Genomic DNA, 27,765 nt, shown 5'->3' on the forward strand with positions numbered 1-27,765 from the left:
TTGTTTAAGATTGTGTTGCTCACTCTGTTGACTTCCTGTAGTGTTTTCATGATCTGTGTAATGAGTGTTCTCACTTTTGTACAAAACATTTAATAAACTTGTTTTGACTCGATATAAATGAATATCTTACGAGCGTAATAGCTCAGTGTGTGGGACATCACTGAGCTTGGTTCACTTTTTTTGCCACAGTTTTCTGTATGAAACCCTAGAGTTCTGCTTAGTGGATCCAACTTTGTCTCGAGGTATCAGGTTTTAAAAAGCTGTTTTCTTAAAATTCCTGTTAAGCTCCGAATGTCTTCAGGTATAAAAACACAAACAAAGTTACTTTTCTAATATTTTAATATCAGATGACAGCAGCATTTATAATCAGAGAACGTAAAGTAAACATAAAAATAAAATTGGAAATTCTTCTATAAAATAAAACACAGCCATTCATTACAGCACAGAAAGCTACAGTGAATCAAAGCTGGTCTATTAAACTCATTTATATTATTCTATTGTACCATAGGTCATTTTTAGCAACAACAGAAACAATGAGCTCATTACTGAAGGACGATGCTGACAGTGGACACTTGCACTAATTGCATTTTAACGCATATGGTCTGATTTTCAGAGACCCAGTGTTTTGGCTTAAAATATCTGGTTACTTGTACAACAGATGCGTCCTGGCGTCACCAGGATCCTCAATAAAAGTCACATTTAAAGAACAGGCGCGACGACAGCCAACGTCTCAATGCACAAGCCAATCACATGAACCGGACCACAGAGTCTAGCCAGTCCACCGACGGAGCCAATTCTAAAACACAGTTTAAATTTGGCAAAGACGTACTAGAGCTACTAGTGAAGGAACATTCATAACTTCACTTATGGGCACTGACCTTGTAAAATACTATTGTAGATACTACAGTGGATCAAGGCAGCAAAGCAGATACAGTATTGTGTGCTGATGACAACTGGTTCAGTAAATGAAAACATCACAGCCTTCCTCTTTAGTTTTGTCGGGAACCAAGAAAATCTTTTCATGCATGAAACAGTTTTGATCATCTGTCATGAGATTAAACAATGAGAAGCTCTTGATGTAACAGGCTTTCGTTTCTGGCGTCAGTAACATCTGTTCCTCAGAATATAAAAAATATTTTTTATGCTTTTTAAATCTAGATTTTCATTATATTTTGAAATGCACTAATTAAAGTCTACTTGCATTACCTTTACCATGCGTAGCAGCATGCATAGGCCACCTGTGTGTGAAAACAATCTACTATTTGCAATAAATATAAAACTGCAATTTGACAAATTTTGATTAAAAACATATCATCCATGTTAAATCTTCAGGCTTAATCTCCAGTTCTGTCAGATTTAGAGCGGACTAAGGTGCCCTGACCTACTGTTTCACAGAAGTCTCTCTGGATTTAAAAAAATATATTTACAGACATGATTTAAGTTTACGTGAGCGGAGACTTTTAAAGTGAAACGACTGGTGGTTGGAATTTCACTTTTAGAAAGCAGCTTTAAAACAAAAATTGGATGAAACCAACACATGAAAGGCTTGCATCTCCGAACGGAAACCATCACAGTCCTGTACTGTCACCAGACCTGCTCACTGAAAGTGAATGGTCTAATGGTGGGAAACATCATATTCAACAGAATAAATAGGGCTACTAGTGGTTTCTAACTGTAGCTAAGGCTAACAGATCAATGGATCAGCTACTATATTCTCATCAGGAACAGAAAAACAGTAAAACTAAATGTGTTACAATACATGAAGTCACGCTTAATTCTGATTTAACATTTATTTCTAGATAATGTCATGTCTGTTTAATATTTTGTGGCGTCAGGACTGAGCAACATTGATCACAATTTTGACTACGAGGTCTCATTTGGCCTTGAAATTTTCGTAGATAACATAAATCGTCCAGAAATGTCTGACAGCAAGGACACGCAAAGACACAACAACCAAATCCTAAAAAGTCCAATATTTACTCAAGTCTCAGAAAGACTTTTAATCAGTGTGCACTTGATTTACCCAATCAGTCTTTTATTTAGCCTTTATTCTAGGTACATACATTTAGTAGCAGCCCATTGAGCAGCCCATTAAACAGGGTTTAACTGATTTCGATTATGTCAGGTGTAGGGATGGGAACTGACTTTATCAATATCAGTGCTATTGGCAATATGCTTATTAATTTAATTCTTTCTCAATGCCTGATCAGTGTGGGAAAAAAAATAAAAAAAATATTCCTACATGGTTTTCAGCACCAAATCAACGTTTTTTCTCATCTGTCAGAACACAATCTCCTCCTGAACAAGTAGCAGCACTAATATGCGGCTGTTGAAAACATGGTATTTTCTTTTCATGATTCTTTGTGTGACGTCACGCTGTAGCAGAAGCAGGAATAATGTGTAGGAGAATCAATTATGTGGGAAGCATACAACTCAAATGGATTTTAAAAATTGTCGGAAACAGTTTCAAATTCCTCCACTAGTCGGAACCCGTTGTTATTATTAAAAATAAGTTCTGTACATTTACTGTGTTGGGTGAGCTTTTTTTTTGTTTTTGTTTAAATGGCACTTACTGCAGCATGTCCTTCTTCATCTTTGCAGTAACTGGAAAACCCCCCTCAGAAAATCAAGGCCCCTAACTTCATGGATTTCACACCTGAAAAGCATAGATGAGACGCTCTGCATTCAAAATCTAGACCCAGTTTAAGTGACGACAACATAACACAGATTGAGTAAATATTCATAATTCCAGAAAGCATATTTGAGTAAAAGAAGATGTCTTTTAAAAAGATCTGGTTTCTCAAAAGCATCATATTTTTTTTTTATTTTTTTATCTTTGTTCAACTTATACTATATTTGGCACAAATCCGTTGCCAAATTTCCAATGACTCCCAGACAAAACAATCCTCATACTTTTGAGAGACATGACCTCACTTAATAATACATTCACTTTAGTACAAACATAAATGACAGTAACTTCTCAAGCCTCAGGTTTACATTCACTCCGTCAATCCAGCGGTGTACAGATCATACGCCGCATCCAACCACTCACAGACACACACAGATTAAAATTTAAGACATGGTTTAAGGTTTGGTCTGATGCACCTGATTTCTGTACAGCTAAAAAATAAAAACTATATATCTCGTAGATAACATATTCAGTCTGTTTTGTCGTTGTCCAGGTGTCTCCTGCTCTGAACCGACGGGTTTCATAAACATTCAGAGATCCGCTGTTCCTTCTCTGACAAACATTTGGTCTTCATCAACTAAAAACAAGATGGAAAGAGCGAACGTGACTCTGTGTCACTGCAGCAGTATGTACTCATTATTTTTTTTCTTTCATTCATGAGGTTAAGCTTCTTGCGTTGTTGAGCTCAGCTGGTGGTGGTGGTGAATGACTAGAGATGGAAATGTTCTCAAGCATGTCAGCTTCTGGTCCTGTGGTTTAACCGTCCTCATTTCCCATGAATTTAACGGCATTCAAGAGATTACAATGTGAAATTGGGTAGTGGTGCTCCTGCCCGTGTGTCCAGAGTCTCTGATGGCAGACCAGTGAATGAGGTTTGGTTCAGAAGTTCAGTTCCAGCAGGCAGTCGGCCCACAGACGGAGAGAGGATGAGAGAGGAAGTGGAGAGAGAAAAGCGTTTGCTGTCGTTGACTTACCTACATTGTCCTGCTCTGTTTCTCAGTCTGACATTACTTGCCCTCATTTAAAGGATTCACTCCCTTTTCTGTTTTGTGTAATGACTGGGATGACAACAACTTCTGTGTGTGTATGTGATCAGTCCTTGTCATCGACCCTGATCTGGATGTTAAACTAAAATAACCAAATATTTATATTTACAAAAGAATATTTAATTCATTGTTGATAATTTAGTCATGAAAATCTTGACAGACAAACGTTTAAGATAAGAGAGTTTTCTCTATAAAACATCTCTCTTTTTATGTACCTTTCCTTTTGCCTCCCTCTCTCTCTTTCTTTGTCTCTCTGCCTCCCTCTCCCTCACCCATCACTCCTCTGTGATAGTGGGCAGATGAGGTGTACTGGGTGAACTGGGCGTGCTCCGGAGGTCAGGTCGGACACTGACGCTGGAGATGGACCACACGTCGCTCAGCTCTGCAAGAGGAACAAAAAGTCAAACTGTTTCATGTTTTAACAAGACGAGGGACATTATGGGTCAGAGAGGGCAAGCTGGATGAAAGAGGATTTGAGGCGATTATGAGTCAGAAACATAAATGAGGGGTTGAGGTCGGGGTGGATAAAACTACAAATGGGTAAATTAAGCACTAAAAGCACACAGGAAAATAAGCAGGTGCATGCACATCTGTAGACTTAACTCTAAGTTTAATATACTGCAGTTCTGAGTTGGGGTCATTTGTGGTTGTTAGAGGAATTATGGCATCTTGAGTTTTTAAGAAGTTTATAATGAATCTTGAAGCTCTAATTATTCAGTCAGGTGTCACAATGTCAACTAATCGTGGGACAGGTTCATTATCTAATTATAGCTACTCAATTACACAACAGTTACTGTGAACACTTGACCTTTTTTAATTGGTCACCCTTTTATTAAAAGGTCTGTAGTTTGAAGGTTGACACGGGCTCAAGTTTTCTACAGGAAGCTCAGAAAGGTGCATAGTACAAACAGGGTTCATGGTTCATACAAGCTTCCTGAAGGGATGACATGTGGGGTTGGCATGCAGGGAGTCATGGGTTGAAGACCAGGGGGAGGGAGACAAAGGCTCCAGCAGAAGGGTCAGAGTGGACAGGGCTCCAGCGAACACAGATGATCTCTGATGAGTCTGATACACAACACAACACACAGACACACAGCATGACATCACTGCATGCAAAGATGTTAACCATGATGTACTTGTTTTAGCTGGTCTTAGCACAAGCTATATATATGAATACTGAATCATTAAGAAATGTGATTGTTTGCTAAGATCAGGCATTTAGATTTCATCATGGGGCGTGTTTCCACCGTTAAAGAGGAAAAAAATACAATCTGCACACAGTCACGCAGCCATTTTGTTATAAACAAATGATGTGTATGACTATGTCGCTGTTACTTTTCTGTCCATCACCACTTAAAGCCACATCCAAACAATTTGATTTGCCCAGCAGATCTTTAACAGAGAGGTTCTAGAGGTTCGAGGATGAGATGTTGATAAAAATAAGTGCAACACAATGACTTCCACATATTGTCCAAGTGATGGCAGAAAATATTCTCTAACAGTTTTATGGCTGTGTCCTTTTGTGACCCGAGGCATGATATTAAATATCTGCCTCTATGCCTCACATCACAGCTATTATCAACCTTGATGGACACACACAGCTGTAAAAGTATGGAATGTTTGAGTTTTATATTTTTCCGTAACAACACAAGTATAGAAATACAACAGTCAAGAAAGTGAGGAGATGTAAAATGTCTCATACCAGTCCTGAACTTGCTGTATGGTCCGTTCTCGTGAGTCTCGCGGCTGCCGGACCAGAAAGGCAGACCTCTCTCTCTCCACCTGTGACAAAGACGCACAGAACAGACAGATCAGAGCAGGAGAGCATAACCAGGTGTGTTCCTGGGTTCATCAAACCGCTTTGAGATTGCCATATGTAGTCCTGCAACAAGCTTTGATGTGTGCACTGGGCATACATGAGGACACTTCTGTTTGTGTCTGTTTGAGACAGCGTCCAGACGAGTGTTGACTAAAGAGAGAGGCTCACGATGAAAGGGATATTGCAAAAATAACCAAAAATATATATAAATAAATAAAATCACAGACGAGGCCTCACTTTGTACTGAAGAGCTTAATGTGGCGAACAGGAAAGGTCAACTCTCACAGACTCACACTAAGTTACACTTAAAAAGAAATAGTTTGTACAACGAGCTGTCAGCCATGAAGGAAGGTAAAGTCTTAGAGCTACTGACAGGACGTCCAGACGTGTGCCTTAGAGAGGAAAGCCCAGGAAATGTGTTTGGTGACCCAGCAGTCTCAGCAGTTAAGCTTAAAATAAAATATTCTTGTAAAAATTATTCTGTAAAAATATTTTTTTATAGAAATTATTATTTCTGTACCACCATGTTGATCAAAAAGACATTTTCCACGATGTTCAGAGTGCCATCGGCTCACATATCAATAATAAACCACATGAGCAGCAGGGATGACTCAGCCCTGCACAGCTTCACCGCCCCAACACCAGACGTCCCAATTAAACAAGAAACGTAATTATGAGAGCTGTGTGTGTGTGTGTGTGTGTGTGTGTGTGTGTGTGTGTGTGTGTGTGTGTGGTAGTACCAGTGGAATATGAAAACTGCAATGATGAGGAAGGCTGACACCACATCAGTAAGAATCCACATCAGATTGTATTCCTCTGGAGTCTGGAAGGAGACAAAGACTGATAAACGTTACCTGAAACAAAGACTCTGAAAACATTATTATTTTATTTAGTGACCATACATGACTTTAACATTCATATTAAAACGTTCATCAACCGACAGGTGGTGAGATAATCTTTATGTAAGAGAAAGGTCAGACGTAATCATCTTCAAACACCCACAGTACCCAAGAAGAGATGTACATCCAGATACAGAACATTTCTCCCTCCCACTCACTGAAAGTCACACTGGATACGAGCAAATTCTAGATGTTGACGATGTAAATGCATAAATCTTTTCACTACAATACTCTGTAACTGATTAAAAGTGATCATGACACTGTTCTGGTCTTAATCCAGTAACAGATGACTCCTTTCTAGGGGAACATCACAGTAATGTCCTGAATGAGCCACATGCAGTCAAACTAAACTGATCTTTAACAAATATGACGTGGCCTTTTTGTTTCTGATAGCATAGTTGAAGTCTTGAACCTGCTCACCATGAGGAAGAGTGGCTTTTTGATGTTGGACAGGATGTGGATGGAGTTGGTGGTTACAGACTGTGCTCCAGCACACCAGGCCAGAGTGTAGAGCCACGGCTGGCTGATCACATACAGGTTAGTGCTGATGTTCACTGACTGGTATTTACTGTACGGAGGGAGGGAGAGAGAGAGAGAGAGAGGACAGGAGGTGAGTAAGAAGAGAAGGGCGTCCACATTAAAGACTGTTCTTTCTAACCAGGAACAGAGATTCAACACCTTGCATCTACAAAAAGTTTTCTAACTGTTTGGTCCAAAAAAAGCACCAATAAAGTTTCACAATTTCCACCGAAAGATAAAGAACACTGTAGAGACACCTGTCTGACCTTGGAAACAGGTACTGCAGAAGATGTGGCTTCCAAATGACAAAATGAATTGTGGTCTACAGGATTCTGAGACAGAGCTTTGTTTCCTCAATAAAAACATACCTACCACTCATTTAAAACGAATTATTAAATGAACAGCATGAAAATAAAGTTTATGTATAAATACCTCAGTCTGTTGTGTAAAGTATAATTTACAGGAAGTGTGGCATATTCTAATGTAGATTAAAACTGGTATGACTTACTAAAAGGTTTTACTGCAGATTAACTTGTATCCAAGTTTTAGTATTACAGCTTGTTTCTAAAGGTTAAAACAGACAAAGAGTAAATGACTGTATTCTCCCTGTAAAAGAAGCCCCACTGTAAAAACTGTAACATAACACTCATGCTGATCATAATAACCACAGATGCTGTTACCTCTCTGTGTAACATGATTCATCCAACCATCTGTAGCGGGTGACACCATAACTGAGATGTTCATCTTTTGGTGAAATATTACCGTAATAGGGAGAAACTAGTTGTTGTGTTGTAAATCACAGTGCGTGATTCATTCAAACGTCTTCGATTGTTCTCCAATAGCTTCGGTTTATGAACAAGTTTCTCCCACTTGTTTCTCTTCCACCACCTAAAAGACTCTCTCATCGTCATCAGTTAAAATCGGTCGGTGCCTCCTCCACTGTACCTCCTCCACTGCTTTCTCCCCCTTCCTACCACATCAGTCACATTCTCTTTAACCAAATTAGCCTTTCCCCCACTTCCCTCTTGTCAGCCCTCCTCCTCTTTCTGTCCCCTTTCATTCTCATACCTGCCCTTTACCTCCCTCTCTTTTCCTACCTTAAGGTTGCTCATCAAACAAACCAGATGGAGTCACTGAGGATGCGGTGGCCATGAGTATCTTGAGTTGCGTAAGAACACGCAGGGACACTCAGAAGGGACAATTTGAAAAGTTCACAGTGAAATGTCACGTTTGTCCTGGAAGCTATAAATAGGGCTGTTTATAGATGCGATTAAATAACTGAGAGTTGGATGTACTGTAATTATATACCTTTCAAAGCAGCTTCACTTCATAATGTTTTCTTTGTTGGATAATTGCATACAGATTTTGGGTACCCTGCAAGGATCAGTTTAAAGAACATGTATTTGTGCTTGCTGGAAATTGTGTGTTGTTGCAATCATAAATCTTTTCTTGAATGTGTTTTTTATTTATCGAATAGTGATTATTATTCACCAGATCTGCTGCTGTGACATGGTGCTGTAGTGCAGGTTCAGTCTGGTGATGTGGCTATCTCTCAGTTCCTGTATCGAAGCCTTTTGTCCAGAGGTCTGCTGCAGCTCCGGGTTCACAGCCTGGACCAGCTCCCTGTCTTCAGATGGCAGCCACAACACCTACAAACACAAACACACAATGAGGAGAACAAAAACTACATGTAAACATATTTAAGTAAATACAAAGAGGCTTTTGTAGAGCAACAGTAGCCAGATCTGAGTTTCACCCAAACAAAAAACATATATATATCACAGTTTTATTTTGCCTTTGAACCAAAAGGTGGAAAGGATTTATTTTTTCTGCAAACATCCACCTTGTCACATTTACCTGAGAGGAGTTGATGTGGGCCTGTACAACCTGTAGGGTGGTGTTGATGTAGGACTGTCTGTACGGGTGTTTACGTGGAGGCCTGCGCAGGTCAAACAGGACTATTCTGCCGCTTCTGGCCGCTACCTCGAGAAACTGAGCCAGTGAAGGAACGGACTGGTTCTGGGCCTGGCAGCGGTCTGCCTCAGACAAGGAAGACACCGTACCAAACGGGTCCCTCTTTAAGAGACAGAGACATGTTGAGGAAAAACAGAGATGCTTAGTCTTTCTGATTATTCATAGATAAGGATAAAATGTGAAATGGTTTCACACCGTTATCATAACTGTCATAACTGTATTAGTAGCTCCATTAACAATTCATTCCCCTGCACCCTATACACACACACAGCATTAAGTTGACATCACGAACATTCATGTAGCCATATATGAACTGGAATGTTTTGATGTAATGTACTCATTGAATAAAATCATCTTACCTCTTAAGTGTAATACATTTAACTAATCTGATTCGAGCTCAGTGTAAGGCAGTTCTACAGAGTTTCTATAAAGATCAATAACTTTTTCTGTCCAGCCAGCAACACTCTAAAGTATGTGGTGTAGCGTGTGTGGGTGTTTGTTGGTCGCACCGATAAGAACCAGTCGCCAGCATTAAGCTGCTGTAGCTCAGCCCAGGTGAAAGAGGAGGCATCATGGTGTGTTCGATTTGGGAAAACCTCAGCGACATTAGTAGTCCTCTTCAGAGTGGAGTCGTGCATCAGGAACGGAACACCGTCGAGGCTGCAGACAGGGATGAGAATATTCAGTGAATGAGTGTAGGACACAAACATGAGACGAAAGAGGAAAGCAAAGGAAAAGAAATGAAGGAAGGAGAGAAGAGAGCAATTAAAGCCACAACAAAGTATTTCATCTTAAAAAGCTCTGCTCACATATCAAAACACCAGCCGTCAAACATCACGTTTACTCTGGCTCTCAGAAAGTCATCCATCTTATTCATGGACACACACAGAAGAGCCTGTCATCTCAATTAATCACACAAGCAGTATCAGTTATGTACATGCTCAATAATACGCATTAACAGATCACCACTCAAAACCCTTATCTGTAGCTGTAATCATTCATGCAGACCACACACACACACACACACACACACACACACACAGCTCATTCTTACAAACACAAGTACCACCAGACTCACCTGGGTCACCAATAATGCGGGATTAAGCTAATGTGCTAATATCAAGTCATGCCATGCTTCTAATCCGACTGTTTTCAGGCTGTGGAATGGTGGCTAACAGCCCTGAGCTATTGGCTAACTGGATTAGCACTGAGAGTAGCACGCGATCATCTGATCTGTATCATTAGCATCAAGACACGGACTTGGTTTCAGTCACCGGTGACCAATTTCGTAGGACAACCACGTCACCTAAATATATGCAGGATAAGATAAAGGCTAAAGTCTGAACATCTGGGCTTTGGTTTCTCACATTTCTACACATGTATATTACTTCCTAGAGAGCACAGTGAGCTGTAGTTATTATTATTTGTCACAGCTTATAATCACCAGCCAAATATAATAACAAAAACGTTTGCATCATGTTGGTTGTCTTCAGATTGAGTCCTGAATATTTTTATTTTATTTTAAGCAAAAGACTAATCCACTTAGTCTGAAAAGTCAAAAATAATTTATTTATAGTGTCAAGTGTATTATTCGGTGGATGTTTTAGTGTAATTCAAAGTCTTATTTTTGTGTAATGACGAGGAGTTCTCACATACTACACATGGCACTCTCTCTAAATATTACAAAAAAAAAAAATATATATATATATATATATATATATATATATATATTTAAATAAATATAACAACAGAACGTAAACACAGGTGACAGCAGCTACTACCTGATGGTGACATCCGTCTCCAGTCCTTCTCCTCCAGCTTCCACTGCCTTCTCAAACGACATTACTGTATTCTCTGGAGCAAGCTACACACACATAAACACAAATACACACAACATAAACATTTGCAGAAGAGGCTTCAAAGATATCTTTTCTTGTTTTACACAAATCCAGGACATGGAAATATGGGCTTTATTGAAAGGAATCAATAAATTACAGTGTAGAGTGTAATATAAGGGTCTAACAGAACTGAAGCAGGTTCAGTTGTCACAGTTCATTTCAGTCTTACCATTGGAGCTCCTCTGTGTCCAATGAGTGTGGGATGAGGGCCCAGTGTTCCTTCCTCTTTAATGCAGGGTGAGTACATCCCCAGGGGGACCAGGTAGAGGGAGAACAACACAGACAGGTAGAGACCCAGGACAGCCACCTGACGCACTAAATAAGACAATGACACAAAGATATTAATCTGTACAACAAATAAACCACTCCAACATGTCCCATTAAGATGCTTACGGGATGTAATGATATCATTTTGGATTAAATATTTTTGACAAAGTTATGTTTATTACATTTATTTGTTTTATGTATACTATAAGTGGGTTAGTATATGCTTTAACAGCAGACAGTGTTTGCATCCAGACTGTAAATATTTGCAAATTAAAACCAGGAACTGTGTGCTCATGTGCAATAACCCTCTTATGTACAATATCTGTACAGTTACACACACATATTTATTTATTAATACCCATGTTACACTAACTGCACTGCCGTTTTAACCATGCTTTCAGATTTATTTATTTATTTTTTTAGTGTTAGTGTTTTTTAGCGCAATTAAGAGTCTCAAGAGTGTCTTGAAATCAGAACCTAGTCAGGATAATGTACTTTAAATCTTTCCTGATCGGATTAACAAGGTGGTCTGGTGCTCAACAGTCGCCATATGGACAACAGACAGACTGATGCCTGCCTAACATTATCTTGAAGAAATCTACTGGTATCTAGACAATGACTGAAAAGGAAACCTTGAAACACTTCAATAGTAAATGTGAAACTTTTATTGGATATACACACACATCACCACGGCAACATAAGAACATAAAGCACCAGAGGGTATCAGAAGTAAGATCGTAACGGTGGGGATGAAGCTACTCTTTAATTAAATACTCTGCAGTGAGGGCCTCCATAATGTGTCTCGCTGAGAGTCCCACTACATAACAAAACTCCCCAAAAACCAGCATTCAACTGTTTCAAACCTGATAATATAAACAAGTCCTGCTTTATAAAAGCCTCCGCTCTAACTGGGCTTGAGTGCAAGTTTGTCTCAACACAGTGAAGTAGGAGCAGGCTCTATTACTCTATGTGCTTCGGCAAATCTGTCTCTCTCTTATCTCCTGCCAGGTGAGACCCCTGTCATGACTCAGCATTGCTCTACCCGCTGAATCACCATGGCGACAAGGGACAGTACCCATGGAGACGAAAGAGAAAAGAGAGACGAAGAGACACGGAGGGTCAAAGCCATTCAGAGAAAGACGACACAAATGAAGGAACAGAAAGAATCAAAAAGAGAAGAGTGTAATAATTAGATATTCTATGAAGAGGAAGTCGAGGGAGACAAAGAGTGGATGGCAGGGGGATTTACAGATGTAAAAAAACATGCCAGACAAGTGCGTCATTGTGCTAGGGGAATTGTTTAATTTCAGAATAGCTTTACTGGGTACTGCTACTATTACAACTGAACCGCTCTGAGTCAGAAATCATCAGTAAACAGCTAATTTCCTCATTTCCTCAATATCCTCCAGTTAATACTGTTATGCCAGGACTGCATGTCATTAGATTTCTTCTTCTTCTTCTTAGGTGTCATGTAAGTATTTTTTTTTTGGCTTATATTTTTCCACAAGGAGCTTATTAAGCATATACCCAACCAACATTTCATATGGGGTCTTGTTTGGTGTTATTATTTATCTTGCTTACAGGGCACCACTGCAGAAATGTCTGAGGAAGCTGCCTTTTTCATTTCCCATCTAGAACTGCTGCAGTTGGACAGTCTCACTTCTTTACACAAGTATAATATTAAGCTCGAATGTAAAAACTGATCAGCTAACTTACATCTCTTGTTCATACGGAAGAAGTGCAGTGCTATTGGCCAGGAGAGAATGGCCATTAGCGAGACAGCAGCCACATGGAGGAAAGGTGCCGTCACCTAAACGTGAAAAGAGAATGACAAAGGATTATATGTCACTCTCCATATAAAACACAAATTACAGTCTATGTAAAAACACTAGAAGCAGCCTTCGCATTAACAATCGTTACTGCAATGTTTTGAATTCTAATATTCTGTAAGTGGCCGACGTGTCAGGGATGGCTAACCTGCAAGGAGAGGAGGAGAGTCTTCCATTCTTTGCTCCAGAGGTCAGACAGGACACCAGTAGCTGTGACGGAGAACACCAGCGTCACCACGATGCCAGTCTGATACGAAGACAGGAGGACAGAACATGTATTAAACTCAAAATAAAAATAGAATGATTTATTCTTTATCATACCACTGTGTGTATACCTTGTGGCTCCAGTGAAGGTACAGCCTCTGACCCTCAGAGAGCAGACACACCGCCAGCACCTGAACAGTGGTAAGGTATTTATTAGAAACTGTCAGATAAAACTTATTCAACACAGACATCGTCTGAAACCTTAACATCAAGAACTAATTCTAATTAAAGTGCCAATACTTTCCCCCACAAGTTCGGGCTGACCTCTGTGCTGAGAAAGTAAACTATAGATGCAGAAATCTCTTTCCCGTGATCTGTGTCCATTTTTGTGTATTATATAACAAGTGTTACGTAATATTTGTCACTCCAGAGAGGCAGACAAATTCTAGACAAATGTCACACAAAGTACTGGGAGAGCCAAGGGACTCATGTGCATGTGTGCCTCATCAAACACATTGGGTCAAGTGCCCTGGTCGGGAAAGGAAAACAAAATACTGTCACACTCCCAACAGTCAAACTGGGTCAACTTGACTCCAGTCAACTTTTTAACTCTGGCAAGAACAACACAAATGTTTTCTCAGCAGCTCCAGGGATCTGGACTGGCAAATTTCAGCTAGCAGAAAGTGTAATCCTCTGAATGCACTGGAGATAAGTTCTTTGTTTGCTGTATTATATTTCCAAGTTCCACAGAGGTTGTATCAGTGCATACCAATAGTAGGGCGATGTACGTGAAGAGAGCGGCAGCAACAACCAGCAGGACCAGAGACCAAGGGAACCAGAAACCAAAAGTCCCAAAATTAAACCTGAAGAGGTATAAAAAAAAAAACAACAGTTATCAGATAGAGTGACACATTTATTTATTGTTATTAGCAAATCTACAAAGACATCAGCAGCATATATAGGCCCTACAGACGCTTATATACGCCCTACAGACGCTTATATACGCACTAACCAGATAAAACAGTTTCAAAGAGTAGGAATTATTTGTTGATTCATTCATTTGACAACCCGTAGAGAAACCACTACACTCCTACAACTGTGTTAGATTCCACAAATCTCAACAAATTACAACAAACTACAACTAACATGTGTTTGTATTAGTACGTGGTGTGTGAGACTCACCAGTCAAAGTCATTGTAGTCATTCTGGGCTTCACTCCAGAAGTAGAGGAAAACAAAACTCAGGAAGAAGGTGAGGATCAGGAGGCCAAAACTGCCACATTCCACCTGTAACACACAGTTTTGTCTCATCAAAAGACCCGCTCCTACTCAAAGAAAGCAATAATTATTCACAAACAAGTGTGTGTTTATAGTACTACACTAAAGTAGAGTATTTACATTTAAATCCTTAACCTTGATCCCCCAAAGCTTCTTTAAAGTGAAATTAAGGTTCAACAGTAAACTGAAGATTTCCTGGGTAATAGGATTTATAGTCACAGTTGGAGCAGGAACTCCTTGAAGCTACACCATCTGCCAGATACAGAGGAAGTCAATCAAATAGCCAAGTGCATATGTTGGCAGTGCGTTCTGATACCAGCTGACGGAGTACATATATTTTCATAGAAAAGCAGTTGCTGCTTATTTTGAATCAGCAGGCCACATTGAGGCAAAGTGGCTGGGGAATCAATACTCTCTGCAAACTCAGCAAACTCACCAAACACGAGTTATAGACGGTGCTGTGTGCGTGTGTTTACCTTGCTGCAGCAGCATTCTCCCGGCTGCGCACGGGCTCTTTGGTATCGTCTCCATTGGCAACCGTAGAGGCCGGCCAGGCAGGAGACAAATGGCTGGTGTTCATACCTGTTATAGTCAATTAGAAAAGGGCTGATGAGGAAACATCAAGCAGTTCAGTAAGGTCAACAAAATGTACAGATCTGAGCTTTAGTCATTTTAGTCACTTTAGACACAAAAGTGTGAATCTAAATAGATTTGACGAGGGATTTGTAAGCATTTAGATTAAATAATCAGATCTGATACTGGATTCAGATTTACTTAAACAAAAATGTGTTTCATAATAATATCGTACTTAATACCAGTGTCAGTAAAATCACAGCTGAGTAACAAGGAAAAGATACTGCTGTGGTTTTTGGGTTTATCTGAAAGGTCATTTTCTCTTAAGATCAAAACCAACAAATCAAATGTAAACACTGAAGTTTACGTTTCAGAACATATGCAACAGATTTCACAGCAAAGATAAGTTATTATTGCTATTTATGGCAGATATCAGAGTTGTTTCAAACATATAAGACAGAATCTTCTCTTATTTTCTCTTTGTCTGATGTTTTGTACCTTTGCAGCAGCTGCCGCCGCACCACCTTTAACTTCCCCAGCTTCAGTCTGGTCACTGGCATACACTCACCCACAACCCGGCATCACAGAGAGAGAGAGAGAGGGGGAGAGAGAGACAGAGAGGAAAAAGAGAGAGGAGGAATAAGAGACAGAATTGAAGATGGGTGGAGAGAAAAGGCTGGACTCCTTGGCACTACGCTTAGTCACCTGTGAAGGAGAAGAAAGATGGAATCAACTTAAAATGTATTTAAACTAGACTCAGCAGGACTGTGTGACCTGGTTAAACTGACCCATAAGATACAAATGCTCTCACAGAAATAAACACTGACCTATATGTGTATGCTAATCTATCACTCCACATCCATGAATGACCTCAGATTAACTGCAGTGAAACTGTAATTAAACCAAAAAGGGATGCACCTCAACAAAACTAAGATTCATGAAGTCTACAACCAGCTGAACAATGACAATGTAATAATAATAAAGTTCACACTTAATATTTAGTCATTAATTATATCAGAACATGGACTTTCACAAATTATTTTGAACAAATTTTTGCTGTTATTTACATTTTACAGACAATGACCAGTGATCCAGGTTAATCAGTTAGCTAATATGTCAGGTCACACCACCCGAGGGTAACAGCCCTGGAAGATGCTGGAAGAAGATTGATAACATTCAATAAGTTTTTAATTCTCTTGATTACTTTATTTGATTCCACTTTAAAATTAAGAATAAACTTCGTCCGTCTCAAAGAACAGACCAAGAACACAAGTGAGCTTTCTTAGATCCCGTGTTACAGACACAAATAGGTGGCCTAAATCTACTCAATGTAGGTGCAACAACAGCGTCTGACAGCGTGCTGAGCTGACAACAAAGAGGTCGGCTTAATAGCTTAACACACACTCTCTGTTGACCACAGACCTGATTCACTGGTTCAAGACTCAAGGATGGAAGCAGGTTAGAAGTAATCATGGACTTAAAGCCTTAACTAGACACGAGCTAAGGTGACAGATAGTTATTATACAACAACGTTAAAACAAAACTCCATGCCTCACATCAGGACAGAACACTACTTTAACTACATCTTGTTTGTCTCTACCATCAACATACTGTTTCAGCTATACTGCACTGTTGAAAGGAGAACATGAGGCATAAAGATGAGCTCACCTCTAACAGCTCTCACAAAATGGTGTGACACTGTCCCTGGTGGGACAAGCGCTAAACTGACCCAGATAGGACATAAGAGAGCATCTAAGATAAATGTGTCGTACACTTTGATTGATTGTTGATGCTGAGAACAATAAAGAACAATAAAGAACAATAAAGAACAATAAAGCTAGCTAGCTAACACTGGTGTGACTTCCATTTGTCTAACAAAGCTGAACGAATATAACGAATGACTGAAGGAGGACATGGAAGTCACATTCCTGTTCTTGGACTTTTACAAACAAATTTAGGCTATGTGGCAATTCAGTTTTGTCTAAAACGTTATTGTCTCAAATTGAAGAAATGTCTCTGAACCATTTCTGAACATGAGTCTGGGACTTTCCTAGTGGTGTTTTATTTCATCTGTCCACACGCCAGAGCGGTAACGTTGCCAGGTTTAAAACTCTGATATAACATGAAACCCAGACGGATTCACCTGGCACTTACAGCCTCAACCAGCTTTGTGTGAACTCTTTCCACAAGGGCTTGAATGTACAGACGTTCATTTATATGTTAGTCCCAAACTTTAGCTTTACTATAGTTTATAACAGCTCAGTATCCAGCTTAAATACTGATTAATGGCGTTTATGCAAGGACACACACACAGGCATCCTAGAACAAGGTTCTGATGCATCAAGAAAAAAATACTAAAGAATTACATAACATCACATTTTTAATGGATCTAATAAATTCCATTACAATATTTTATGTTAATATTTATGAAGTCTAAAGTATTATTTATTTTATTTGACTCTTACATCATCTGCTCAGCTCACTTGTGATCATTTTATTTCTGTCTCTGTGACTGAAGTCAGCCACTAGAAGTCCTGCCCGATTCATCCAGCCAGCTTATCACACAGCTGCCATGGCAACTGTGCCGTCAGATCTGTTATTATTACTGCAGTGAAAGGATGTTGGGCGGTGGGCTAAACAAGACAGAAGCAGATGGAGAGATAAAAGGGGAGAGTGAAGAAATGACAGGATGAAAATGGATGAAGAAGCGTCGTCAAAGCTGTTAAACACTAAAACCAAACATGTTCAAGGGTTCAGTTTAGTGTGACCACATAAAATATAAAGAGGTAGAATAAAATACATAGCTAAAAAGAAAAAAGAACATGAAAGGTTCGTTAGCTCAAGACACACGTGGATTATCAAGATAACTAACTAACAGGAAAAGCGAGACACTTGAATTTGAAGCAAAGCTCTTTAAACTAACATTTTGCCAACAAACTATTTCTGAGCACCGTTTCTTTTGCTTGTCGACGCTACTAACATTTTTACTTTTAATGCATTACAAACTATGGGTCTGGACCTAAATGTGGGGCAGGTGTAAGACTTAAAAGTCTCTCTGAGCTCCGGGGATAAAAGTGGAGAGAATCTCTCAGATTTAGTCTGAGAAAGACGCTGTACATGAAGCGAGGACAGAGACAAAGACGCCACAGAGGAAGGTAAAGGAGTGAGAGAGGAGACGTCCGACAAAGGAGAGAACGAGGGCAAGATGCTGGAAATATAAGTGTGTGGTGAAGCGACGAGCTATTTCTACATCTACCTCTTCTCTCTCAGTAAATCCATTGTCCCTATCTAACTCTCTGGACACTGCTTTCCTTTCATCCTCTCTCTAACTTTACCTGTCCATCTGTCATTGTCCCTCGTCCTCTCTGTGCAGTCTCTGGACACTGGCCAGTCTTTTAGCAGCTCGAAGCCAAACTACATCACTGGACGGCATTTCACAGAGGGAGCCAAAATCTGCAAAGGTCACCTGCCCACCTGCTTTTTTTTATTGTCCATGTGTGTATTTATAGGAGACAATGTACACTAAGTCAATAATGTCACTACAGAAATGTTCATGACAGTGTTAACTGACACCAGAAGTCAACCATTAGGCCATAAACTTTTCACCTATTCTGACAATTCATTATTCTGTTGGTGAAGTAAGAGGTTTAGATTCCACAGTTGATTCAGAAACTGAAAAAACAGCAAAATAACTTTAAAAGACACATTTAACAGCGATTAGGGCATTTATCAATAAGTAGGATTTGTCATTTGTTGCTTTGACTAGTTGATATACTGTAAGATTGCGTGCAGAGGTATATCTTACTCTGTATCGGTTGAAAGATGAAATCCAAATGAAATCCAAAGGGTGTGTTACTAGACTCATATTCTGATTAAGGCTAGTTACCCCATTAGTGACAGAAGGAGAGGTGAATCTTGTACAGTGCACACACTTGTAATATGTAGAGAGACCGATACAGTACATACAAAAACACACCTGAATATAACTGGCATATACATAAACACATTCCCTAGGGAAACAGGAAAATGTAGTTTTTCGCCGCTGCTCCAGTTTTCAAAAGGTTTGTTCTAATTTTCCATAAAAGAACAGATTGTTGAGAAAGTGTTAAATGAACAGAGTCGGCTGGTTCCCTCTGTTGATAACATTATTTAGGTCACATGCAAAAAACATATTCAGCATTGAGGGCCAGCTGATCTACATACTCATTCTGGTAGATTAAGCTTTTTTACTGTAACAGACTTGAAGTGCCTCTACTGTTGCTATACTCTATACGATGGGAAAAACTATCCACAGCATAAGCAGTGCTTTGTTTGCTCCTTAGTTTGTATTTTCCTGACATGTTGAAAGTTGATCCTAATGCAAGTGTGAATTTTAACATTACAAGCAGCTTCGTGATTTCAGACAGCCCACTCAGCAGTTCAAAAACTGCAGTGCACCATGCACATATGCACCCGCCAGGGCTTTACCCTCTGTCCCTGCTCAACCAATACCTGTGAGTCAGATTACAGACCGGTTTGAGACTCTATCGTCTCAGGCTTTATCCTTGGCTCTTACACCAAACTCATTCTAGTTCAGGAGGCCACGTACAGCTCAATTTAATCTCAAGTGGGCCGGACCAGTAACATAATAGTATAATAACCTATAAATAACAACAACTCCAAATGTTTCCCTTTGTTTTTACTGCAAAGAAGAACAAGTACATTATGAAAATATGTATAACTAATGAGCTATCCTTTTACAAAACAATGAACAGCTGTTGAGAATTTATGAACAACCTGGAATTTCTTTAAAAACAATAAAGTGTAATTTTATTGCTGTCTGCGGTTTAGTTCTGGATATTGTGTTCTGTTCATTACCCTGACTAAAACAGTGGATAAATTAGGAATAGCAGTTATTTTTGTAGCACTCTGTTCTCTTATTTTACAGGAGGGTGGGTAAACCGCCTCAAAACTATTCTGACTAATCACTCTGTGCATGGGAGACGAACGGATGACGGGTCTACTAAAGTATTATTTGAGATGTGACTCTTTCTACTACGCAGAGAGACCTGATTAGCTTCATTAGCCTCCCATACATTAACTAAACCCCTGTAGTCCCATAGGTTACTACTCATTACCAGGAAATACATCATCACAAAGGTAGTTCTGGAAACACACATCACATTTATTTTTGTCCAGGTGTTGAATTTAATATCAAAACAAAAAATGTATTTTAAATAGATTCTTAGTTAATTAGTGTATGGTACCCAACCATTGGCATGCATGTTGGAGCCCATTTGAATCCAGTTCACAGCGTCTTAACAGTGCTCACAGTCTAGTCTCTCCAGCAAACATATACACCAAGTCGTGCAGGCATTACTAAATCACACTGACACCTGTCCATAGCATTAACGCCATGAGAAAATGGTGCGTTGGGGAACCATGCACCACCATGCATGAAGCAACCTAAACATAGGACATTCCATATACTTCCAGAAGGGATACAATCATAAATCATAAAAGCAGTCTGCAACACACGTCCAAATCCCCAGGGATGGTGAAGTTCTCCTCCTGTACAGCTGTACAGCTGTGGTTTCAGGATGTGAATATGCACAAGCTTCAATTAAACTTTAATGGTCCCACTGGGGACCTGGAGAATTAGGTCCTGGGATGTGAAGCAGGTCAGTGCTGAGAACACATTAAACATCATGTGTTTGATAAAGGACTGATAAAGAAGTTATGTTGTTTGGTGTAGTGGAATCTCAGTGGATAACTAAACACAGGACAGCTCGCCATCTTTATTGCTTTGCATTGGACATTACATAAGCTGGTAAATATACAAATTAACTAAACATACAAATGAGTTACCGCAGCCCCAGCATGCAGCCCCAGCATGCAGCCCCAGCATGCAGCACCCAGTAGCAGATCCTGGTTCCAGACTGCGTTTAAACTGGAAGAGCGACGGTGGTGGTGGCGACGAAAAAAGCAACCACAGAGCTGAATACTGAAGATAACAACACTGGAGGCAGCATGCAGAGTGAACCTGAGCATTCAGTTTTATATGATGCAGCAAAAATCACATCAGTGGAAAATATTGAATAAATGATTGTGCTGACATGGGGACAGAATACTTGACATGTCCCATGTGTTTACCAACAGTGCATCAGGATTTAAGGAAACTTAACACGACTTAACACTAAGATATGATTGATGAATTCAAGATGTATGCTTTATACCAAACAGGACGACTGATTTAACTCACTGTACCACTGCTGCTGTCTCACTGCTTTACTGTAGACAGGCAGATGGACAGAGGCATAGACAGTAGAGGAGACTGTACACACTAAACAATGCAGGCCTCTGTGTTCCGGCCAATCAGCTCTCTGCTGGTCGCTCATTGTCCAAACACATCACGCCACAGCTGACAACAACACATCAACACCACTGACTACTCCTGTCAGGCAGGTGCCAATGTCAAATCACAGTACACTCATTCTTTGTGGTGATATTTATTCTTAAAGTAAACATCTGTTTAATTAAAATGCGCTTGTAATATGTAATATTCATGACTTTGACACCAGTTTAATTTGCTGAACCATTGTTAATCACACTGTAAGCAACACAAATTATTATACTGATGTATAAAACTAGTTCAATGTTGGCAGTGATCTCACAAAGATATTATTTATTTTAATTATTTTTATATTATTTTTGTGTATATTATTGTAACCCATTTCCCTGTACTGCCTTATACATTTATATTATCTATATTTTCTTATGTTGACCTATACATGTATATTATACTGCCTTATATATTCCTATATTGCTTTATATTTTTACTGTATTACCGTATAGTGTTGTACTGTGTATGACAGTGATAAATAAACTTTGAATTTGTCACTAAAGAAAATATAAAAACACAAGCAGGATGTGTTTTCAGAAGGAAAAACAAAACTCTAAAATCAAAAATGTCATTTGTATTGTGAGACGAAAGGTGAAACTTACGTTTTTTGTAATTAATTAACACTGAACAACATGTATTATTCTTGTCACCTTTGTCAGTGTCTCTCAGTGAGGACCAGCTTGTCCTCTCCTGGCAGGTTTGTCCGTGTCTGAACTCAAACCAGGCAGCAGCGCTCACAATAAACATGTACTTCTTCCCATGAGGGAAACTTATTGCTGCATCAGCAACGGTGTTAAGTCACGTCTTGGCAGATTTGATGATCTGGACTAACATATTGATTTATTCATCAGTGGCTCATTATATGTTGTCATCATCAGAGCCACTAAATAGTTTCAGTGAGAAGGAAACAACTGAGGATGTTTTCATTGATTTAACTGTTAGACCAGGAGCTCTGTGGGAATATTCATTCACAGTAATAAAGTCAATGTATTTAACTTTTACATAAAATGTGATTATACATTTTGGCAAGCACCACATCACCACACAAAAGCAAGGCATGGATCCGACTTTAAAGTGTTAATTCCAACTGTAAGACTCAACACCTGCCTTTAATAATGCTATATTAAAACTCTATTCTTACTAAGACTACTACTAAACCTTTGTACATGTATCTAGCAGAAAGGTCAGAGCCTGTTGGGTATAGGAGGAGGCCGACTTAATTCTACAGACTCACTGTTAAGTGTGAAATGCCTTTAGGCAAAACACTTGATTCAACCTGCTGTGTTACAGACATGAGACACAGAAACCCAACTGAGGCTTTCTACTTTCAACTGTGTTTAAAGACATTATCGTCTGGTCACTGCATTATGTCCCACAGCAACATATACCCAGATCATCCATAACGATGCCTCTGCAGATGGTATCAACACAGATGCAGGTATTATCATTGGTGAGGACCAACATTAGGGGCTATATGTCAACATGAACACATGATAAAAATGTCAGTGTCAATATAACTGGCCAGGGATTCACAGTGATCATCTGTGTGTTACCTTAATCTGTGTCTATTATCACCACATTAAAACAAACAGCAACAGAAGCACTGATGTCTCACTGAACGCTGCGGATCGGAAGCACTACTGATTTGTTTGGAGATTTGTGGTATTTCCTCAATATTTAACCTTTCTTTATCCTCTTCTCTGTCATCATACTTTAAAATTCACACATCACATCATTTTTCAGGCTTGATGATGCTCTGAGAGTTGGAGATTCTGTCATGTTTTGAAACTCTAGACTAGTCATGTGCAGAGTGATTTCTAATGAGAGGATGCATGAAATGGCATATGTTTTAATGAACTGACATTGGCTCTTTAAAGTGAAGACCTATTTGAACCGGAAAATGAATATTGTAAAGCCATCCCCGTAAAGAACAGTGCTAAACAGTTGGCTTTTCTGTCTTAAAAGTGAAATGTAAACTCTGAAACCCTGCTGATATCACAAACAAGAGAAATCCTGCCAATTTAACAAAGATTGACATAAATCCTGAGAAGCTGAATCATAAGATGATGAGGTCTTGATTCAGACTGCATGTTGTCGGTCCAGTTGATCCATCATTGAACACGGAAGCATCATCACACAACATTAAATCTACTGAGCACAAATAACAAATGAAAACAGACTTCTGGAACAACAACCTTTTGTTGTGTCTGAACATTAAATCACTTAATATTTTCACGAATATCATTGATGAGAGAATTTCTGCTTGGGTTTTCAATCAACCACTTGTCTACATGTCTACAAAAGCCTAGCATCCCTGGACCTTGACTCCTGACACCACGATGAAACATCACTAGAAATGTTTACCTGTGAATTGGGAAGATATTTTCTATGCTGCTGAGCCTTAGAGGAGCTTCGGCAACATAACGCTCCGTCTGCTGAGTGGTTACATGATGTCTCCTAGAGATATGGGAGTCTTTGGTGGTTTAATTACAGCATATTTATCACTCATTAACAGTGGAACATGAACTATGTGGCGTGTGGGCATAATTATATAAGTAAAGCTAGGCACCAAATACAAAAGAGCCTTCAAAATCAAAAGAACTTTGGGACTTAAGAGGATCATGAGCCAAAGTAGGCTGCAAATCCAAGACGAATTATTTCAGAGATATTTCCCCTTAAATCCTGGTACCACTAAACCTTAACTCAGGCATATACCGTATGTCACTGCAGTGTGTCACTTAGAAACAACATACTACTAATCTTCACTAGCAGATACCTCTCTTCACCACAATGTGCCACTCCATTTTGCTGACAAGTAACATACAAAAACTAGCAGGTGATGCATTACGATTACACAAGCCAAGACTTTTAGACGGTTTACAAGTTTGAACATTTACAGAAGCAACTGTCCACTAACTTGCCAGTTCATTTGGAACTTCTATAATATAGGTTATACTCTAAAATGTTATTTAACCTAGCCTACTGACTACAAGCAGGTTGTCAAAAATAATGGGAACATGTGTCAGTACAACTCCATGAAAACACAACTGAATCAACAGTTTTCATCATTTTAAACAGGTGCTGAATACCAGAACCGTCATGAGGTGTACCTAATGAAGTGGCAAGTGAATATGTATGTCAAGGCAGTTTTGAACACTCAAACCTGTCATGCGTACAATTGAAAAAGCTTAATAAAGAACTCTAAATCTGTATAAATAAACCTGACAGGAGGAGACTGGAATGTGACTGATTGGTAAATCCACGTGGGCCACAAAAATGAGAACAGACTGTACTGGCTAGTCATTTTCCTTCCTTCTCCTCTCTATATTTGTGTCCTAAATACACAAATGCACAGAATGCCTCCCAAACTTTATTCTAAAGGAAAATTTGTATATGTAATGAAGATAAAACATCTTGCATAGACACAGATCTATACTGTATCTTGTAGTTTGAGTGATTTCTGGTCGTTTTCAGCATACCTTGACATACCACGGTTCACATCCATCTATTCACAGCTGTTATCCAGAACTGGCCTTGACTGGGTGATAAATGCATCAATGTGTGTCTGGTGTGCTGCCACGTGACCTGGACTAATATACTCCTTACTCAACAACTGGTAAAGAATTTATCTGTAAAGACAATAAGATAAGGCCACAAAAACACGATTCACCTTTCAGCAAACCAAACAGCTGATCAATCACAGCAACTAAATCAACCACCTTGCAGAAGAAAAGCAATTTCAGGTCAACACCGACAGAGCAATTAAGAGGTGTCGAGACAGATTGATTAGAAATGATCTAACAGACACGGTAAATCAACCAACTGCTTGAAAACGAATACACTTTGCAAGCATGAAAAATAAATAAATTGCACCGTGACACTGTCTAGACAACGCAAACAAACAAGGAGAACAAATTAAAGTCTGCTTCTGCTCAAATTGTTTCACTCTAGATATTCAACGTGCGAAGTGGAAAAGACGATAGCTAGCCGCAAGCAACTAAAGTGTTTTCAATCTGTTCATATTTCGGTAAAGGTTAAATTTAGTGTTTGGTAGTGTTCAAACAAAACTCAATATGGGTTTAATGGAATAAGGAACAGAGCAAACAGCCTCAATCACCGTGATATCGCTGGGCTGGCTATGACCTAAGTAGCTTTATTAAAGGAATGATGCTAGTGTCTTGTAGTGATTGAACGTCCCATCAAAACTGACAATTTAGCCCGTTCAAAGACATTAACAGTATGCGGTGGGTACTGACAGCGGCTACGACTCAGAGAATAATTATCACGTAAATAAATAATTTAAGCTAGCATGTTCTTACCTAAAAAAATATACGTTTCTTGTTTCGCTGCTCGACGGTCCGTTTACTCCTGCCGTTTTCTTCCGTTGGGATTCTGACCGTTAGTTTTTAAAAAAAAGATACGTTCTAAAGCACGAGCCGTGGCAAGCACTGACTGCAGTGGTCTCGTGCAGCAGCGCAGCCTCAGTGTGTGATGATGACACCGGGATGTACGGGTACTGCACGAGCTTCGACTACTGCGGGCACGAGGCGTCCGCGAGAGAGAGGCTCCAGTCAACCTGTTGCTTACGTCACCGCGGCTCACTGTGTTCTTCCTGAATGAATGAAAGATAAAATACACGTTTATTTATTAGTTTGGGACATAAATTAGTCGATTAGTCTTATTTCAAAGGCTGTTTCGAGACTCTAGCGTGTAAGAATTTGTTGTTTTTCTTGGTATTGTTCCAAATGTAATATAAATTAGAGTTTTGGACGGTTGATTTGACAAAAAAATATATTAAAAGAGATCCCATATTTACCCTTTTCATCATATCTCTTCAAGGCATCTTACATGTTCTTTTTAGATGCTTAAATTGGAATACTACCTAAAATGAATCTTTAAAAAGTATTTATTTTGCCTTGTTGACAACGTGTTTAGTCCTTCCTCCATTTACATCTCTCACTTTCACAACAGTTCTGTTATGTAATTGCAACCTCTGCATCCAAACAGAATCCAGTGACACTAAATTAAATGCTTGTGGTAAAGTTAAGCATCAAATTAGCGGAGGAGTTGAGGCAGTAAATCCATTACGCGAGGCAGCGGAGTGGCAACGCAGCAAAAGACATTTCCAAACTGGGGGAAATGTCAGGCTACAGTTGTTATTGCATAACCACAGCTGGGGCTGGCCTGATCCCAATTTCAATCACAAACTCAGATTATCTGCAACAGAAAGTAGGTTTTGTTTCGGGGAGCAAACAACACAGTGTAGATCACAGACGTGAGCTCTGCTGCAGAGTTATTTCTGGAGGAGATATCTTCGGCTTGTTAGAGAAAGCAAAACAGAGAAATGTGTATTGAAATGAAAATGTGATTAAGCCCCCTCATTAAACAGCATGTACACACAGAGAAGTTAAACCAACCAGTAGAACAAATTTACATATTTATATGTAAGCAGGTTAAGGCATAAAACTTTTAATTTGTGTTTTTTATAAACACCATCGTCACATTTTAGATGAATTATTCCTTCAGGTTATTGTTAACATCATTGTTAGCGGCGGGATTGTCGCCTCCAGGCTGCTCTGGGGATTTTGTGAAGCGTCTTGAATTTGTATTGTTGTTGACACTATATAAATAAAATTGAAATTGAATTGATAAGAGAACTAAAATAAGAAATCAAACATTTATTCTTTTTTATCTAAAACTAGATATTTGTCAAAGAGCAAAGAACAATAGACGCATATAGCTAGTGCTCAAGTACGGAAGAAGACGATGAAGAAGGAGAAGGAGAGGCAGAGAAAGAAGGTGAAGAGGAAGAATAAGATGAAGGTGAAGGAGAAAAACAGACATTGCTTCTCTAGGATGGTAACTCTTAAATGGGAAGCTTTATTGGTTCATTTCAACAAAGATGTGATGAATTACTATTGGTTGTCTGTTCCCTGAGGAGCCCAATCAGTGATAGTTCACTATTTGTATCTTATATTTTATTTATATCCCTATATGAGGCATTTTGTTTGCATCCGCTTGAGTGACTATAATTGGATTTTTGTGCCGTCGTGGATGAAGGTATTTTCTTTTTCACTTTAAATATAAACTTGAACCTATAGCAGTCACCAGCCTCCCAGGCTCATCATGACTACCAACACTATAGGCTTATATTCATCTCAAAACGACAACCACATGATCAATGTCCAAAACTCAAACATGTGCCAGTATGCACCTGACTTTAATGACCTTTCCGATTAAAACCTTCCCTTGTCTTCCATGGAAATCAGATTTATGACAGACTATGAGGATTCAGACGCGTGTCTTCAGGATGTAGAGATGTAGAGACAATGACCGACTCTTCGTCTCAGCCTAACAGATGTTTTTTATCACCCATACTCTCTAATGAA

At 39.3% G+C, this 27,765-nt stretch overlaps 1 protein-coding gene across 3 annotated transcripts; it reads right to left on the reverse strand.

Moving 5' to 3' along the window:
• Window positions 1–343: 343 nt before the first annotated feature.
• Window positions 344–26,112, reverse strand: LOC311498421 (glycerophosphodiester phosphodiesterase domain-containing protein 5-like). 3 transcript variants are annotated; one of them, XM_084558999.1, is made up of 17 exons: window positions 25,696–26,112; window positions 15,493–15,699; window positions 14,898–15,003; window positions 14,327–14,430; window positions 13,914–14,007; window positions 13,276–13,335; window positions 13,089–13,187; window positions 12,828–12,921; window positions 11,014–11,159; window positions 10,728–10,810; window positions 9,456–9,606; window positions 8,830–9,048; window positions 8,464–8,621; window positions 6,874–7,021; window positions 6,295–6,377; window positions 5,438–5,517; window positions 344–4,117 (listed from the first exon to the last, which is right to left on the reverse strand). In XM_084558999.1, the coding sequence occupies exons 2-17, from the start codon at window positions 15,552–15,554 to the stop codon at window positions 4,011–4,013; spliced, it is 1,794 nt and encodes a 597-aa protein (XP_084415125.1). In that variant the 5' UTR covers window positions 15,555–15,699; window positions 25,696–26,112; the 3' UTR covers window positions 344–4,010. The 3 variants fall into 3 exon arrangements, with proteins under 3 accessions (XP_084415125.1, XP_084415126.1, XP_084415124.1); XM_084559000.1 differs by lacking the exon at window positions 25,696–26,112 and adding an exon at window positions 4,663–4,800 and having other exon boundaries at window positions 15,493–15,764; XM_084558998.1 differs by lacking the exon at window positions 25,696–26,112 and having other exon boundaries at window positions 15,493–15,764.
• Window positions 26,113–27,765: the final 1,653 nt, after the last annotated feature.

Source organism: Chelon labrosus, assembly GCF_963514085.1.
Source record: "Chelon labrosus genome assembly, chromosome: 13".
In the NCBI taxonomy this organism is placed as follows: domain Eukaryota; kingdom Metazoa; phylum Chordata; class Actinopteri; order Mugiliformes; family Mugilidae; genus Chelon; species Chelon labrosus.

Excerpts from the sequence above, each read along its gene's own strand:
- LOC311498421 (XM_084558999.1), bottom strand. The coding sequence starts at position 15,554 with ATGCCAGTGACCAGACTGAAGCTGGGGAAGTTAAAGGTGGTGCGGCGG. Across the intron at positions 14,008-14,326 it reads GACTACAATGACTTTGACTG|GTTTAATTTTGGGACTTTTG; the intron begins GTGAGTCTCACA and ends ATACCTCTTCAG. Across the intron at positions 9,049-9,455 it reads CTGGCGACTGGTTCTTATCG|AGGGACCCGTTTGGTACGGT; the intron begins GTGCGACCAACA and ends TGTCTCTTAAAG.